The sequence below is a fragment of the Brassica oleracea genome, chromosome C9 (genome assembly GCF_000695525.1).
Source record: "Brassica oleracea var. oleracea cultivar TO1000 chromosome C9, BOL, whole genome shotgun sequence".
Lineage (NCBI taxonomy): Eukaryota > Viridiplantae > Streptophyta > Magnoliopsida > Brassicales > Brassicaceae > Brassica > Brassica oleracea.
The window spans coordinates 23,135,237-23,155,431 of record NC_027756.1 but is presented as its reverse complement, the minus strand read 5'-3'; the positions used below and the strand labels follow the sequence as shown (position 1 = coordinate 23,155,431).

General features: G+C 33.9%; 1 protein-coding gene across 1 annotated transcript; it reads right to left on the bottom strand.

The window, feature by feature from the left end:
* Positions 1 to 15,599: 15,599 nt before the first annotated feature.
* LOC106313731 (equilibrative nucleotide transporter 3) lies at positions 15,600 to 18,141 on the bottom strand. Its single transcript, XM_013751629.1, has 9 exons — positions 17,856 to 18,141; positions 17,687 to 17,766; positions 17,485 to 17,589; positions 17,238 to 17,393; positions 17,004 to 17,147; positions 16,800 to 16,905; positions 16,537 to 16,709; positions 16,031 to 16,447; positions 15,600 to 15,896 (listed from the first exon to the last, which is right to left on the bottom strand). The coding sequence occupies exons 2-9, from the start codon at positions 17,726 to 17,728 to the stop codon at positions 15,783 to 15,785; spliced, it is 1,257 nt and encodes a 418-aa protein (XP_013607083.1). The 5' UTR covers positions 17,729 to 17,766; positions 17,856 to 18,141; the 3' UTR covers positions 15,600 to 15,782.
* Positions 18,142 to 20,195: the final 2,054 nt, after the last annotated feature.

Sequence of the window (20,195 nt, the reverse complement as noted above, 5' to 3'; positions counted from 1 at the left end):
TTACCTGCAAGGAACGAAAGACTTGGGTCTATATTATTCTAACCATAACAAATATGGTTTAGTTGGTTTTGCTGATGCTGGTTATTTATCAGATCCACATCAAGCTCGATCACAGACATGATATGTCTTTACACATGGAGGTATGGCCATATCATGCCGTTCCATGAAACAAACCATCGCGGCCACTTCATCTAATCACTTGGAAATCTTGGCCATACATGAGGCCAGCCGCGAGTGTGTTTGGTTGAGGTCGATGACCCAACACGTCCGAGCTGATTGCGGGATGGCCGAATGAAAAAAGCCAACCGTGATGTATGAGGACAATGCTGCGTGCATTGCCCAGCTCAAGGACGGTTACATAAAAGGTGATAGGACGAAGCACATATTGCCTAAGTTCTTCTTTACTCATGAGCTTCAGAAAGCCGGTGAGGTCCATGTCGTCCAAGTACAATCCAGTGACAATTCAGCTGACCTACTCACCAAGGCACTTCCTACCTGCACGTTCAGGAAGCTCACGCATCAGATTGGGATGCGTAGGCTGAAGGACCTCCACTGAGGTTCACATCAGGGGGAGTAGTACGTGTTGTACTCTTTTTCCTTCATCATGGTTTTGTCCCACTGGGTTTTCCTGATAAGGTTTTAATGAGGCAACATTAAGCGTATTATAATCCATGTATGGTTATGGCATCCAAGGGGGAGTGTTATCAATCAATTGGTGGATGTCCATAACCGGTCCGGTCCATAACCGGCCCATACACTTAGAGAGAGAGACGACCCAACCCTAGAGAGAGAGAGGCGGCCGCGAGACTTGGAGAGAAGAGAGAGGCGGCTACAACTTGCATATTTCCTAATTCGTTTATGTTTATGATTTGTAATATTTCCAATTATTGTATTTTCATTTATCTCTCTTGTAACCCTTATATAAATGGAACACTTATTCATTAATAATATATACAGAAACTTACACTAAATAAGTTTCACAACACATTTGTTGATTTTATTATAATCATAGCTGTCAGGTAAAATCAAAACAAGATTTTCATAACGTGGAGATGAGTGTTGAACGATCGCTTGAGATAGACTGAATCTCAAAATATTAAAAAAATCCAAAGTTTGATAGTTTTTTTTAACAGTCCATTTGAAAGCAAAACTTTCCCCCGAGAATAATGAGTATCGTACGTTTGACTGCATATTTTAAACAAAATTATCACATTTTTGTTAAAGAGAAAATACAATCTTATATTGTCTTATTGATCACCCATCGATTCATATACATTAATTACATCATATATAAGCCTTAGAAAAAATATTCACACAATGCGATATATGATAACTATATTAAGAGCCGTGCCTGAGATTTATCGGCCCTCAAGCAAAAAAAATTTGTTGGCCCACATATGTACTTATGAAACAAAATTAAAAGAATCCATGCCAAAGGTTCAAACTCACAACATTTATTTACACAAATGAACACATAACCACCTGTGCTGCTGAACATTTAACGGTATAAATTGGTCCTTTAAATATATAAACTCCATCTGAACTAAAAGCACATGCTTGATGTGCTTAGTGTCAGGCACGGCCCTTACTATATTATATTATATTTACATACTCCTCCCCACTCGCATAATGAGATACACGATGACTATATTATACGATATTTATAAGCTAAAAATTCGATTTTGACGTGTTGGTACACTGATACAGAGAGAGTGTTAGTTGATATGATTTTTTTGGAGTTTGGATTGTTGATAAGGTTCTTTGGAATTTGGTTCGTGCATGTTTAAGAATATGGAGTTTAATATGTTGTTGTTGTGTGTGATCTGGTACATGATCGTGTACCAAATCAAATCTTGGTGGAAAGAAAGAGAACTAAAATGCGTGTGACGTGGAGAGTTCTCATTGGAAAGTCTTGTTGGATGTGATTAACAAATTAGAAGATTCTCATACCTCGAATTGGAAAATTTAATGATAATACTTTTTTAGGAAAAATTATATTGCATAATAAGAAAGATTGGTGACATTTTTATCATGGCTTAGACTAATGGTTAAGTTAAGTTTTCAACGTTGCATTCTCAGATGAACACAAAAAGTCTTTAAGGTTTCAAAGGTAAGTGACTTGTAGACATGGTCAACTGGTGTTGAATCAAGAAGGTAGATTAAAAATTGGTCAGTCTGAAGTCGTGAGTAATTCAGATATAAATAGATATGTGTAAGATTGTTTAAGTGATTTTTAATAAATAAATATGTGGTCTCAAATATTCTTCCTAGTTTCGATTGTAAATATGTCCCAAAAATTTAATAAAAATGCATTTTATTTAAATCTGACGGAAATTAAGTCAAATAATTTTTTTTTCCACAGGAACTCCGTAGGGAGTTCCCGAGGGATTCCCAACGAAAGCCATTTAGGGTCTTAAAAATATAACAGATTAAGATTTTATGATCCTTACAAATTATCGGTTCATGTAATAAGTTTGAATATTTTAAAAATGTTTAATACAAGTTTTATTTAGTGTTAAAAACTTTTTTATTTTAAAAATTTCAAATCATTATAAAATATTTAAACTATATTGAAAAATATATTTTGAATACTTTTAATATGTTTAATACAAGTTTAAGCTATATAGAAAACTATAATTTGAATATTTTTGAAATTCTAATACAAAATTTAGTTAGTTTTACCAAAAACATTATTTTACAATTTCCAAATTATTATTAAAAAATATTTTCCATATTTTTTTTAATAAAACACAAATTATTCGTCGGAAAAACATTTTGTCAAGAAGTTGGAAATCCATATGGAATTTCTAACAAGAATTTTGTTCCCGATAAAACAGATTAGTTGAGAATCTGATGTTTTCTTGTAGTGTATATATTTGCACTTAATTATTCATATAATAAGATATTTGATAACTATATTGTACGATACTTACATATGAGTTTTAATAATGTTAAAAACATATTTTATATTTTAGAAAAATCTATATATAGTGGAAAATATTGTCACCAAAAAGAAAAATCTTCTTTTAAAAATGTTATTTTATAACTCATACAATTTTATAAATAAATTGCATTTGATATCAAAGATTTATACCATAATTTAAAAAAACCAAAGCACAATTTCATACACTTTTGAAGACATACTAATTTGATTATGCATATATATGCTATTTTATCTTAATGTAACAGTTTTTTGAATAACTAAGAAGTTCTGGATAGAAGATCCGTACATCCTTGTAAGACAAGATCTAAAGTATATTAAATTAACTCTCTTTAAGAAAATAAAATTTCCCAACGAAATTCAAACCTGCCACCCCTTAAATTCTTACTAGGTGATCTAAGAATTTAATCCACTTGGGTAACTTCTCGTTGGTATCTTTATGTAACATCTCGTCCTCGTCACTTTTAAGTTCATATTCCTGTATGTTTGTTTTTCATTAACTAATATCCCTTTATTATTAAAGGAGAAGCAAAATGAAAGAGTAACCTCTGATCTCAAGTAAAGATGTTTTACGACAAGTAAAGAGAAACGAGAGGAGATTCTGAAAAAAAAATCTGGATTCTTCCATGTATTGCTTCCTCATCGACGCGCTTCTGTTGGCTTGGAAAGCTCAGAGCGCATTCTGGATTTTAGGAGAAGCTCATTCGATGGGTCAGGAGATCCATCCCAATGCAATCATCTCTTAGCTTCTCTAACGTCTTATGGGTATTCTGATTTTGCTCATAAACTATTCGTTAATATGCGCCAGAAAATTATAAATCTCAATACTCTTAACTTTAGGTTTATATAGGAAGCTTCTGTAGAAGTTATGATATGAATCAGCTTCTGGAACTTGTGGGTGAGGTTAAAAAGTTAAATTTTACTTGACAAAAAAAATAAAAAGTCTAACTTTTAACATCAATGGATCCATTATTGCACTGTTGATTCCCCATGGTCTTTGTAAATCTTCATAGAAATGGATGCCTTCTACATTTTGGAAGAGCTAAAAACAGAGATTGCAAGCTGGATTTTATGACCTACAGAATCATAGCCGAAGCGTTTCTAGTAACTGGAAATCTGTATGAGAGACAGGTTGTCTTAAAGAAGAAGAGAAAGCTTGGAGTAGCACCCATGAGAAGTGATTACAGAGATTTCATCTTGGACTGCTAAACGTTTAACAGGCTAAAGAAGAGAGAGCTCGGACAACATTGTTTATATTTTTAAATTGGTTATGGCTAATAATTTGTTTTTCATATCAAGAACCCATCAACTCTTCTAACCAATAAATGTGCCACAAGTTCTGGTCCATATATTTGAGTAGCCTAAAAGCATGCACAAAAATATAATGATTTGTCTTAAATACGTACAATAGACTTATGATTAGACATCACATATTATAAATGTTTTCTAAAACAAAATTTTTCATTAATTTGGATAGAAAGAAACTTAGATAGATAAAAGCAACATTGAAACAATGACAAAGCTCATACCAATGCACATATTATACATGTTAAATTATTTTCTCGGCACTTTTACCCCACACTTTTGTGCGGGTCTCTGCCTAGTAATACATTAAATCAAGATGGGACCGTGGTCTGTAATTCTGTGAAATTGAGATCCATTGGTCGAGTATGACTTGCATGGGAAAATATAGTTTCTCATGCTCTCGTCTTTTTGCGAGGTTATCTGCATATACATTTTGAGAACGAGAAATACGATATAGAATACGAATATTGAAAGATACTATGTTAAGGATACCCAAGATCACTACCTTCTCCTCAGAATATTCTAGTCATCAATGTAGATAATATCTTACGTGTGGAATAAGGAATGTGTATTTACTCCTAGACCTAGAAGGCTCGTCTCTCTGTATATATTGACGGCTCCAATGCCTGTAATAAACATCATCTTCGAATAATCATTACATGGTATCAGAGCAGGAAATCTAATCATGTCTCTCTCTTTTTCGGCTCTTTCTTCTCTTCCCTTCTCATTTCTCTTCTCCTCACCTCTCTTGCTCAAACATGTCGACCTCATCAGCATCAGCCGAAATAGTTGATCTAACACCCGCAACTCTCTTGAATGTTAACATGTCTAATGTTACAAAACTGACATCCACAAACTACATGATGTGGAGTCTCCAAGTTCACTCCTTGCTTGATGGCTATGACCTAGCGGGTCATCTCGACGGCACTTCACAACTGCCCTCTCCGACAATCACAAACAAAGGAACAGTTACCACAAACCCAGCACACACACTGTGGCGAAGACAAGACAAGCTAATCATCAGTGGCTTAATCGGCGCCATCACTGCCCCCATTCAACCAGTTGTCTCCACGGCCAAAACTGCAGCAAACATCTGGAATACTCTAGCAGCAACATATGCTAAGCATAGTCGAGGGCACATACAACAACTCAGACTACAGATCCGTCAGTGGAGCAAAGGCTCAAAGACAATCGATGAATATGTTCAGGGTCTTACAACGTGGTTCGATCAACTTGCCTTGCTTGGCAAACCTATGGAGCAAGAAGATCAGATCGAAAATCTCCTTGGTGGCCTTCCTGAAGATTACAAACAAACTGTTGACCAAATTGAAGCTCGCGACTCCCCGTCCTCTATCACGGAAACCGAGAAGCCAAAATCCTTACGACTTCAGCGCCTGTCTCAGACGTGCCCATCACAGCGAATGCAGCCTACACGCAGCATCAACCCCGTCATCAACAGACACAGCGCCAAAATCAGCCATGGAATCGCAATCACCAGCAACAGCAAAACCGGTACAATAACAACTCCAAAGACAACCGCTACAACAAGAGCTCTCAAGGCGGATATCAAGGAAAGTGCCAACTGTGTGGTGTCCAAGGACACAGTGCAAGGAGATAGGACACAGTGCAAGGAGATGTCCACAGCTCAGCAATCAGTCCTCAACGGACAAAGCCTCGTCATCATTCAGTTCATACCCACCATGGAAACCTCGTGCTAACGTTGCGATGCTTCCTGCATCTCCAGCTTCGTCTTGGATCATGGATAGTGGTGCAACGCATCACCTAACCAGCGATCTCGACAACCTCGCTCTACATCAGCCGTATCACGGTAATGATAAAGTTCTCATCGGCGATGGTTCTGGACTCCCCATTACTCATTCTGGTTCACTTTCTCTACCCTCTACTACTCGCCCCTTAACCCTAACTGACGTTCTTTGTGTGCCTCATATTCATAAGAATCTTATTTCAGTTTATCGCCTTTGTAATGCCTACAAAGTCTCAGTTGAGTTTTTCCCTGCTTCTTTTCAGGTGAAGGATCTATCCTCGGGTGTCCCATTTCTCTGCGGCAATACCAAGGGTAATCTCTACGAGTGGCCAGTCTCCCCATCTACCATCCAATCTTTCTTTACCAAAACCGCAACACCCTCATCCTTAAAAGACTGGCATTACCGCCTAGGCCACCCCTCTTCTTCTATTATCAATGTTGTTATTCCAAAGCTTTCTTCTCAAAATTTCTTTTGTTCTGATTGTGCTATCAATAAAATTCATAAGCTTCCTTTTTCTCAAACCACCATTGTCTCTACTCGCCCTCTTGAATATGTTTTTAGCGATGTTTGGACCTCCCCAACCCTCTTCATTGATAACTTCAAATATTACATAATCTTTGTCGACCACTACACCCGTTATACCTGGATATACCCTCTCAAATACCAATCCCAGACCCGTGAAACCTTTATAACCTACAAAAGTCTCGTGGAAAACAAATTCCAGCAACGTATTGGAACCTTATATTCAGATAACAGTGGTGAATACATTGGCTTGCGCTCCTTTCTCTCCTCTTCTGGCATCACTCATCTAACCTCTCCACCACATACTCCTGAACACAATGAAATTTCTAAAAGAAAGCATCGTCACATCATTGAAACCGGCCTCACTCTGTTAACACACGCTGGAATGCCTCCAACCTACTGGACCTATGCCTTCGCTGCTGGCGTATATCTGATTAATCGGCTCCCAACTTCAGTTCTAAACATGGAGTCACCATTCAAGAAACTCTTCAGTACTGCACCCAACTACATGAAACTGAAGATATTTGGATGCTTGTGCTTTCCGTGGGTTCGTCCCTACACAAGCAACAAATTAGAGAACCGATCAACGCCTTGTGTTTTCATTGGCTATTCTCTCTCTCAAAGTGCCTATCTCTGTCTTCAAAAGAGCACTGGCCGCATCTATATCTCACGCCATGTTCGCTTTGATGAGCACACCTTCCCTTTCACAGCCCAACCTCAAGCTCTCCTTCATCAAACAATAACCAAGAACTAGAAACACAACCCTACCCTCACCCATAAGCAACTCGTATTCCGATCCCTACTCCACTCGAGGTCACTCCATTGTCGCCGCATGGACATCAGCTGATAGATTCTTCACCAACGGAAGCTGCAGTGACTAACGCAACAGATGACTCTTGTAATACTCAGGTATGTACCCAACTCCCAAATTCTAAAACTCAAACTCGTGCACAACCCTCATCAACCCAAATACCAGACCAAAATACTCATCAAACCAAACAGCTACTTCAACCCAACATACCTTCTTCTTCATCTCTTCAACCTGAAACCTCACCTGCAAATCCTCAACCCGTTGAACAACCTCCACCCAATCATCATCCTATGAACACTCGTCGCAAAAATAATATCACCAAACCAAAAACCAAATTCAGCCTCTCTGTTTCTCACCATCCCTATATCCCTCCAGAACCGAGAGAACCAGGCCCTCAAAGATAAAGTGTGGTGAGATTCTATGTCTGTTGAACTTGATGCTTTTGCAAGGAACCAGACACTAGAACTAGTTCCTAGACAAGCTCACCAAAACATTGTTGGTTGCATGTGGATTTATAAGAATAAGTTTTATCCTGATGGCACCTTGCGCACGCCCAAGTCAAGACTTGTAGCGAAGGGGTACACTCAACAATTAGGCCGCGACTACAATGATACAATCAGTCCGGTCATCAAGACGACAACAATTCGTCTCATCCTTCATATTGCCGTTACACGAGCCTGGCCTATACTCCAACTAGATGTCAACAATGCCTTCTTACAAGGAACATTGGATGAAGAAGTCTACATGGAGCAACCTCCAGGCTTCATTGATTCAGACCATCCAACACATGTTTGTCGTCTCCGCAAAGCCATATACGGTCTCAAGCAGGCTCCTCGCGCATGGTACACGGAGCTCAAGTCCTTCCTTCAGTCCATTGGATTCATCAACTCGCTCGCTGATACCTCACTGTTTGTTCTCCGACAAGGCACTGACTACACCTATCTCCTTGTCTACGTCGATGTCATCTTGATAACATGCAGCAGTAAAGCAACAATAACTTCAGTCCTCAAGTTACTAGCAGACAGATTCTCAGTCAAAGACCCTGAAGACTTGAATTACTTCCTAGGAGTTGAAGCACTAAGGACAAACAATGGACTCCATCTCTCTCAGAGAAAGTATATTTCTGATCTCCTGCATCGCTTCGACATGTCTGCAGCGAAACCGGTCTCCACTTCAATAGCAACAGACCACAAGATCACCATAAAGTCAGGCGTACCTCTGTCCAATCCAAGTGATTACAGACGACTGGTCGGTAGCCTCCAATATCTTCTCTTCCCGAGGTTAGATATCGCCTTTGCAGTCAATCATTTGTCCCAATTTATGCATACTCCTACAGATCAACATTGGGAAGAAGCCAATTTATGCTGTTACCTTCCGATTCTTCTAAAAATAGTATTCTTTAAATAAAAGAATATAAATTTGTCTCACTTCAAACAAATCAACATGAATAATTTTTTCAAATCCATGGAAAAAGCACTGTCATGATGGGCATATACGCTTGATTCAGACCACCATGTCCAAAAATCCTGTTTGGAGCACATCTATGGCGTTTTGTAATGACCACATACGTGTAGTCTTTTTGGCATTAAATTTGCTCTCGTCTTGGACTTTTAGTGGTATCCTACACGTCATGTCTTCCATCGCCTCTTTAATTTATATTGTAGTATCTTTCTTTTGTGAATCACTTCTTTTCGTCGTATTAAAATTTGGATTTCCGATATTTTTCCAAATTTTTCAGAGAAATTATTAGGTTCACTAAATGGATTTTTGTCTGTATGATAGTAAATGTATCCGAACAGCATCTATCTATCTATTTATCTATATATATAAAGTATATATTTTTTTTAAGACATCTCTATAATATTATCTAAAAAGTCAGTTTCCTATGTGTCGCGTTTATGTTAACTTTCACGGTGATTGATTACGATGATACCCTTAATGAATTAAATATATCTAATTATCATTATTAATTTTTTTTCCTTTTTTATTTAATTTTCCTTTTTTTCTCAAATAACCTGTGTAATAAAGAAAATTTAGAAATTTTAAAAACGAAAGTATCTTTTATACATAGTGTAATTCATAAAAAGGAAAGTTTACAAAATAATCTTGATTTTAAAGTAAAGAAATAATCTTCCCTCTTAAAAGATAATCTTAAACAACATAATATATACTTTAAAGCTATTAAGCATTTTATTTAAATCAATCTATTTTTCAAATTATTACAATATAATTTAAATAACATAAACTAAGATATCTTTAATGAATAAAATTTAATTTTTTTATTTAAGTTTCCTTTTATATTTTTCAAATAATATAAATATTTATAAATTTTAAAACGAAAATATTATATATATATATATGATGTGATTTCATAAAAACGAAAGCTTAGAAAAATAGATTTGATATTAAAGTAAAGAAATAATCTTTCTCTTTAAAATATATCTGTTATATTTTTATGCAACTTTGTACATATCATCACTTTATTTTTGTAATTTTATTTTTGAAAATTAACATATACCAAATTAATAAAAAATTAAAAATATATTTACACATCTATAATGAAGAACCAAACTAATACAATGAATATAGTTACTATTTGATTGAATTAGATTAAAAATAGTTATACTATAATTTGACAGAATATATGTAACACAATATACCCACAAAATGAGTAACTAGACTAATATAAATTTTATATACAAATACTATATTTATAATAATATCTTTATACATATATATATTATAGAATGACTTAACATATTACTAAATAAATATGAAATTCTCAGCTAATAATATAAATATACTAACCAAATATTCCAATTAAGTATTTTTAAAACTTTTATATATATGCATAAGGTTTCAAAATACTATCATTGTTATATTTATTTATGTAATAGATCAACACTTTAGTTTACTTTTGCTATTTGATTTTCAAAACAACATTTATTAAATTATACATAATCTTAATAAAATACATTTACAAATTTAAAACAATAATCAAACTACATGAAAATAAAATAAAATAATCAAAATTTAAATATGTATAACTAAAATATTATAGTTGAATCGAAAAAGTAAATGTTATCTAACATATCCAAATAATAACCAAACAGTCAAGATATTTTATATCCAAAATTATACGTCTAACTAAGATAACAAAATGTTATTTAAATAAACTATGCATATTAATTACAATATAAATAAGAGAATAACTAAAATTAAAAAAAAATATTAATAAATTATTATAATGTATTTACTTTCTAAATATTATATCCGTGCATGAGCACGGGAAAATCACCTAGTATGGAAGTGAATTTGTTGACATGTATCTTCATATAATGTTTTTATATTAAGTTTTTCATCTTTTAGATTACTGCAATTTATCCCAACACTTCCTAATTGTTCATTTTTTATCTTGGTCCCAAAATCTCTAACCGTGACCTTAACTCCTAATACACTAAAATGATCAAAATATGAAGTGTCGAATGCAACTTCCAAATTTTCCCTGTCTCTAAATTAGAAGGTTTAATCATTCCATATAACTAGATGATCACCAAACTTTTTCAAAAGAAAAAAATCTAGAAATTATATATATATTTGTGTCTCTATTTTTCTACTGATTAATGTCCTCAAATTGAATTTATCATCATCGAGTCTACTATAAATTTTAAAACACACAATTCTATAGGTAGAGAAAAATATTTTAGAAAGAGACTAAATTTTTGTGAAGAAAAATATGTGTTTTCATTACAAATAGCAAACAAAAACTGAGGTGTCAGGATTTGGTCAAGTTATAGCGTCCAAGGGCAAAATGGAGAACAACTTCGGTGCAGTTTTAATAGTAACAAAAACATATAAATATATAGGTATGTAGAGATTTTTGTTACTATAACTGCGGTGCGGTCTGTAAACATTCAAAGCTATAATTTTTTTTGTTGGTTTAGGTAGTTGAGATTTGAAAACCGGTAAAATTGGGTATCCAAGCGAGAAGTAGTTAAAAGAACATTTATTTTTGTAAATATCTATTTTTATCTTTTAATTTCAACCACTGAATTAAACATGATCTAATTTGATAGATAAGATTGTCTGAAAATTTTAGTTATCTAATCCGTCTCGCACTAACCATCATCATATGAAGTTTGATAATCTATTTTATTGATCACTAATATCAAGATAAATAAATAAATATGTAAAATAATATAAATATATTTAAAATATTTGATATATTCATAACTAAAAATATTATAAATTTTCACGATTTTATTATTTTTTACTATTTTCAATTATTTTATTTACAAATTATATATCTATTTTATTATTAAAAATCATAAAATAACTAAACTAAGAAGAAGAAACTAGAGCACAAAACATAAGCTAAACCTAAAACATTCACATTCACAGAAAAATGCAAAATTCCATAGTAACATTAACTCAATAAAAATCTGGATCTGAAAAGAGATCAAGAACGAAGACTAACTTACATCACTTTACCATAAAGTATTTTGACCAGAACAAACATATGTCAGAAAAGAGCAGAAAAATAAAGTCTGAGACAAAACAATCCCACGAATACAAAGGAACGTGATCATGCACCAACACAAAACCAAGAAAGCGGGTTGGAGAAAAAAATAATCAAATGAAGGCTAAAGTCACCACTTAATGAGAAATCATAGAAATATTGTTTTATTGCAAGAACAAGAGGAGATAGGTGAGTCTTTTTATGGTAATGGTAAACAAGAGCACGTATGTGAGTCTTTTTCTGGTAATGGTAAGAAGCATCGCATACCGGAAAGGTAAACCAAAACATAGACGGTGACGGTTCAAGATCAAAATCTGGAGAGAGGAAAAAACATTTTAAAAGAATATATTCAAAATTTTGAAAAAAAATAAAATACAATTTTGACGCTAAAACCGTTAATCTTAGAATCAACAAATGCTTAAATGCAAAGTTATTGAAATTCAATATGTTTTACATCAGAAGCTCACTTCACTACTAACAAGTACTATTATACACACAATAACATATTATTGAAAAAATAAACACATAATATATTAACCTATCACCTACAACTACATAACACAGTAAAAACACCAAATAATGTTCTTAATAAATAAAAACGACTACATAATTACATTTTCAACAAAAATAATACTTAACAACAATAAAACAATATTCCTGACGGACACACCCCTAATAACATATAAAAAACAAAATCATACTTTGATTAGGAAATCAAAGTGTTGGCTTTGATACCAATCAATGAATTGAAAGCTACAATAATGCAAATATCTTATTCGATTTGAAATACAGTATATCAAATCATCCATGTTTTGTTGATTCGTGAAAACTCGCAAACTCACTGTAGCAAGAGAAATAAAAAAAATCAAACCCTTCCTTTATAAGTCAATCAAAAACTAAATATGATAATAGTCTAAACGACTTATTTATAATAAATCCTACAACTTAAAAACACCAAAATATGTATAATTAATAAAACAAAATGATATAATATTTAAAATATTTTTATATATCTATTGGCATCACTAACTCTGTTTTGAAACAAAACCATTCAACATAGGCGTTATTACAAAGTTTTTAGGATGAAGTTCTCAGCGTAATATAAAAATTGTTTTTTAACTTTAAGAAAAACTAAGAACTGTCTCTTAAAACTTTTATTTAAAAACTGGTTCTTAGTTCTTCTTAGTTAAAAATTAAGAGACGGTTATTATATTACGATAAGAACATCACCATAAGAACTCCCTGATAACAACCTTTCAAAATGGATAGTCCGGAAACCCTTATCTTGGAGACAAGTCATTGCTCCGATGAGTCCATCTCCAAATATAGTACTGACAAAACCCTTATCTTAGAGACAAGTCATTGCTCCGATGAGTCCATCTCCAAATATAGTACTGACAAACTTAAGCAGCAGCTTTTTTTGTCCAAAGTTTCATATCCTATAATATCTCTCATAACAACACAAGCCCAATAACTAGTCTATAAGACTATAACCAACTCAAGAAGATTGGAATTTGGAAAGAGTTCAATGGGGACACTCAAACTGGCCAGGTCCATCTCTTCCTCCTCTTCATCTTTCGCTTCCTTATTTCTCCAGCTCTCGGCTTCCACTATTGCTATCTGAAAGGTATTAATGGTTGTCGTTTCCTTACCACTAATAATGTTTTTTTTGTAACTTTACCACTAATAATGTTTCTCTCTGCTGAGTATGTTTTTACCCCTGTTAGGAACTATGCTAGGCGCTAGTCGGGCGGTAACCCCGGACCTAGCGAGTTACCAAAAAATCGGAGATTAAGCGGGGCATACGCGGGGCCTAGTTTTAAGACATATTATATATATATATATATATAACGTTCATAGATAAACATAGTAATCCATTACATCCAATTCATGGAATAAACAAAAATAGATTGTCTTGATCTTGAGAACATACAGAAAAGGTTTTCATCCTTTGTTGTCGAAGATCAAGTAATCACCATGAATGGGAAGATGTGTTAGATATTGTAACGTACCCCTGCAACGACAAACAAAAAAACATCAATTTTTTACATATGAATATACAATCAAACGTGAAACTAAGGTTCAAAAACATTAAAAATCCGTGACCTAGGAAGAGAAAGACATCAAATTGGTTAAAAAAGTTTCAAAACTTAACAAGTGTTTAAGAACTAAGTTAAAAAGCTTCACTAACAACCTAAAGTGAGTTATCCATACAAACAAAACTTGTAAAACAACCTAAGCTGATTCTTCCTCCATCTTGTAGAACTCCTAAAACAAGAGATAACACATGTAAGAATCAGTAATACTCATAAAATTTTCAGAACTCAACAACAGTTTTACAAAACTCATAAAATATAAAAACTCAACAATCTAAATGGGTCTTTTTTCATCTTTAAGAACTCCTACAACATGACTGAACGATTGTGACATTGGTTATTACGAAGAATAGAAACGAAATTACCTCCAGTTCGTGAAACAGAGGAAGGTTGGCTGTTGATGAAGTTGATTCAGCATCAGTTCGTCTCTAACTCTCAATCCACGTTTGATTTCATCTCCACGCTTCAGTTCAACGCTTGATTTTGTCTCCACTTTTTCGATTAGGGTTTCAGGTATCGAAGATCAATCTCAATTAAAGCAACGACGTGTTAAGTGTGTGTCTGGCCTTCTTCGGCTTTGATTTTAATTGAGTTTGAACTGACATTTATCAACCGATTTTATTATTTTCTGCCGCGTTTTAGTATTACGCGGGCGAGTAATGAAAAAATTGCAACCCCGCGTAGAGTCACCGAGTTGGTCCTCTTCGTCACGTTCAGTCTGCGACTACCGCCTAGGCGGACGATTAAGCGGCTAGGCGGCTGCGTTTTTGAACAGGGGTTTTTACACATATTAAAAATATATATTAAATATTTTCTAATAACTGGTCAAGATAAATTGCATCTTTAATGATTATAATTTATGGTTTCATGATCTAGAATATACATGCGCTTTACCATGTGCTATGATTTATTTATCATTTTTGTTTGTTTGTTTCAGATGCTATTTACCACTAATAATGTTTTTTTTTTCTACACATATTAAAAAAACATATTAAATATTTGCTAATAACTGGTCAAGATAAATTGCATCTTTAATAAGTATAATTTATGGTTTCATCTAGAATATATATGCGGTTTACCAAGTGCTATGATTTATTTATCATTTTTGTTTGTTTGTTTAAGATGCTATTTACCGTTAATAATGTTTCTCTTTGCGGAGTATGTTTTTTACATATATTAAAAATATATATTAAATATTTATTAATAACTAGTCAAGATAAATTGCATCTTTAATAAGTATAATTTATGGTTTCATCTAGAATATATATGCGGTTTACCATGTGCTACGATTTATTTATCATTTTTGTTTGTTTGTTTCAGATGCTATTTACCACTAATAATGTTTCTCTTTGCAGAGTATGTTTTTACACATATTAAAAATATATATTAAATATTTGCTAATAACTGGTCAAGATAAATTGCATCTTTAATAAGTATAATTTATGGTTTCATCTAGAATATGTATGCGGTTTATCATGTGCTATGATTTATTTATCATTTTTGTTTGTTTGTTTCAGATGCTATTTTATGGCAGTTGTTGCGAGAAAACGTCCTTTTTTTTTATTTTTTATTTTAACACAGAAAACGTCCTTTTACTTTTAGAACTGTACCTTAAGCCTTACCATAATTAAAAAAAATGTTCCGAGAAAATGTTTTCAGTAAAAAGAACTACTACATAGCAAGATAACGAAATATCCTCTGGTTCCAAGGATAATAACACTTACAGATTACAAGCAAATAATAATGGAATTTTTATGAAAAAGAAGAAAAACCAGATTAATCTCCAATTAATTAAGAACTGGTTTGGAGAGACGATGACTAATCAGAAGGCATCTTTCTTACCAATAAGCCATAACCAATCCAAAGCAACTCCTGCAAATATTCCTCCCAATAGAAAAATCACCAGCAAGTTCCCTAACGCATTCTGCTCCGGACCCTTTACAAAAAGCATGTATGTATTGTTAACATTTTAATCACACATACTAACAATGTCGTGTTTCCATTTAATAAGAAAAAAGAAATAAAACAATTAAATTAAACTCTATCTACGAAAAGATTCAAATAGATTACCTTGTAACCTTTCGGAGCTGCGGTGAGAATGCAAACTGTGAGATGTCCATTAGTTAGTCCCAAAACAGAAATAAGCATAACCATCCATCCTTGATCCCCATATTTCGCGGTGAAGTAGAACGCAGGAACGAGTAAATATCGTGACAAAACCGCAACCGTGAGTAATTTTCTATTCTCAATCTTGAGCCATTTCACCAGCGGTGTGTACCTCCCTACTAGATCCCAACAGTTGTACATGGCTACTAGGACAAGCGCGTACCAAGCGCCTAACCCGTGTTGTCCCGTGTTCTCGTATAAGAACCCGGGGAAAATGGATAGTGTCAAAACGTAGATGAGGGCTAGATTCACTGCATAGTCTATGTTTTCAAGGAGAAGTTCTTTATTACTTAGCCGTTGGTTCTTGGAATCATCATCAGTCTGCGTAGAATACTCAAGAAGATTAAACAATAATTAATAATAAAGAATCTTGAAAAGGAAGGGAAGATTCTTGAAGAATCTGAAGTTACCAATTCGGATTGGTTTTGGATACCAGCAGCAGCAAGATCAGCAGAAACAGTTTTAGATCCTTCCAAAGCGGCTTTTCTTCGATAATACTTAACAATGGGGAGTTTAGGGAACACATATGCGTAAAGCATCACGCAGAGAAACTCTATGAATGTTGAGATCCCTAAGAATATCACTGCAAGAAGAAGAAGAAAAAAAAAGCAAGAAATGAAGTTCTTGAATACTTGGGAAGCTATAAAGATCTTTAAAAAATGTTAAAACTCACTTGCTCCTTTGCGTTGACCGTCGTTTGAGTTATCAAAAGCTGCTTTAGTTATTAGCCTAAGCCCTGAAGTTAGAGCACCAGCTACAGCCAAACCCGCCATGAATGACTACAAACAAACAAGGTGTTGAATCTCTAGTAAAATTCGGTTAATCTAAACCGGTCAAACTAAATCATGATCTTGAAATCTGTTAAAAATAGATAAACCTGTATGAATTCAGGGCACATCAATGATAAATCACCAATCATTCCTCCTTGAACGGTAGCATCAGAAAGGCCGAAAGAAGCGACTATTAAGCATAAACCGATATAAGGTCCTACTCCACCGCGTCCTTTTGTAGCCAAATCCAACTGTTTTTGAGTTTTTTTCTTTAATTAGTCTTGAATCCATAATCAACATACAGTTTCATCAGAAAGATCAATACTTAAAATAAAACTTACAACTATCAGCAAGAACGTGGATATTGTGAATAGAATGTAACCAAACAGGTTGCGTTTTCGAGTATCGATTTTCGATTCGTGGCATGCAAGAATCACGATTGTCCCAAGCGCAAAGGGTTGGTATACAAGTGGTAGTACCCTTGAAGGATGATAATCCTACAAACAACATAAACGTTTTCAACGATTTTCTTGGAAAACCAAAACAGAACATTAGATATCCAATTCCGAAACGAAACAGAAACCGAACCGGAAAAACTAGGTAGTAGTAATCTGCAATAGTGAGAATACTGTTCCAAGAAACAAGAGCTCCGACTCCAAGAATACAACAAACAACCGTTGCTTGAAACTTCCCCTGTTTTTAATACATAAACAAGAATCTTAGTTCTAAATTCAGAGAAAAAACAATGTAAATTTATTGGATCTGACTTCTGGATTTTGTAGATTTTAACCTGAAGCTTGTCAGGAGCTTGGTTCTCGTTTCTATCCGCCATTTTCAAGTAGATACAGAGAGCTCAAAAGATCCTAAGCCCTGTTTCAAGATTCAAGAACTGGATCGAACACAAGATGTTGTTTGCTTTTCTTTTTATAAGGGGGGAGCAAAAGCTACGTTACACTTACTTGGAACCTTAGCACATGTGGGTATTGCAGAGTCAACGGGCTTGTTGATTATATTACGACTAAAGCTTTCATGTAGATTCAAAACACGATTCTTAAATTATGGAGATGAGAGAGTACTTTTAAGGTTTGACAGCGAAAGTGAGAGGATAAAATAAAGACTCAGAAGAACAGAAAGAAAACAGGAATCAAAAAGATTAAAGAATCCAAAGTGTGAAAGCGTATTCGTTTACTATATTTGATCGACTGGAAGACGGTGTAGACTTTGTTGTCTGAAAGCAATCCCTGTGAAAATTCATTTATTGATAAATATCCACATATCTATGAAGAAAATTCATTTAATGATTAATATCCAATATCTTTGAGAAAAAATATTTTTATTTTTGCTTGCAAAATTATCAAATAGTAATGTGACCAAATTTTGTCTTTTTGGGGAATATTATTAAAATATCCCCATGTTTATATTTTCAGAAATATATCACACCTACTTTAAAGCAATTATAAATATTTTGGAAAGTAATATTTTAATTTTGGAAAGTAATATTTTATTTTAGTACTTAGGATATCACTCGTGCTTTTTAATTTCTATGAATTTTTCAGAATAGTAGTTGCTCGTAAATTATTATACAAGTATCGGTTGACTATAGATTTTAGAAATTGATTTTATCAGAACCATCACATGTTAAATCATTTTTATATATATTTTAGAAATTGATAGTTAATGAACCGGCCCGATGGGTCTTATCCTAACTCATAGTGACAATCAAACAAAAACAAAAATAAAATGGATGGAACATTGATGAATTTGCGTTTCTTAAAGAAAAAGAATATATTAATGAATTTGTACGAGTGATACACATTTTCGCCAAAAAAAATTTAAAAAAAGATTTTAATTAATATTTTCTTTTACATAAAAACAAGTAAAAAACCCCAAATAAATCCCAAGTGGGTTTGATTAAGGACCGAACTCCGTCTTCCCACTAAATTGCCATTACAAGTTGTTGAACACTTCACCGGAGATAGACTATGCGGTGTATAGGCCGAGCCGGAGAATAGAAGAAAGAACCTAAGAAACGAAACCCATGCAGATTCGGCTAGAAGACTGTCGCTGTTATCAGCCGCTACTGGGATCGACTTTCACGCCACCTCCACCGCTTTCAAACAGAGAGCTTATTAGAGATTCCGGAGGTTCATGCAACCATATGAAGCCTCTGCGGAAAAACTCCCTCCTCTATGAAGCGACCACACCCCAACGCCTCCTAGACCCGAAACAACAGGCTCATACCCGATTTCTGGCGATGACCCGAAGAAACGAGATCCAACTCTTGTTCTCATAAAATAGGGAACCGCAAAGAGCCTCTACATTTGATCGGACTGAACGAAAACCACCTAATGCTTGAGTTAGAATCTTCCACACCAAGCATCTACTAAATCTGTAATGACAAAAACCAAGAAAAAGTAATAGAGAAAAAAGAGAGAAAAGGAGACTAACGTATTGAGAAGAAGAGCCAACCCATCCACGGTAACGCATCCACGGCGACTGTTGAGAAGCCAACTCATCCACGAAAACGCATCCACGGCGCCATTTAGAAACTATATGAATCTATTCTATTAAAATAGCAGTGTGACTCATTGATAAAAGTATGGTCCAACTATTATTTCTTTTATCTTTATCATTATTTAGAATATTATTTGTTATGCTTTATGCCATTAGACCTATATTTAAATTACCAATTGAAAAGACCTAAAAAGATGTAAAACAAAAAATATACCCGCCATTTTTAAGGGAGGGTCAGAATCTAGTTTGAATTAAAAGAGCTGTTAGGAACTTGTCACATCAGTCTTATTTGTTTAGTTTATTTTTATGTGTAGTCTTCCATATATATTCATTTGTAGATTACAAGAAATAAAACAAAAAAATTCTCTCATTTCTCTTACACTTTGAAATCTCTATCTCTTTCATTCTTTCTTTCTCTCTATCTCTTTTATGTTCTTCATGTTCTTCATTCTTCAGAAACTAAACTTTTACTACATCTCATATTTTTTCATGGTATGAGAGCTTTAAGCTTCTGAACCTCACAAAAGCTTCCGCAAATCTGTTTCTTTCTCAAATTATCTTCAAAATCTGTTGGATACATCCTTTTATCCACTGGTCCAAAGATCTTCCAATAGAGAAGAACCTCACCAGCACTCAAGATAGAGGAGTATACCTTATTCTCTGGAACTCAAGAAAGCTTCAGCCATATCCGGGAAAAGCTTCATCAAAGTCCAGTCTATCTCAAAACTAGTAGGAACAGTCTATTGTTCACTGGTCCATATCTCTCCATGAGGAATAACTTAAAC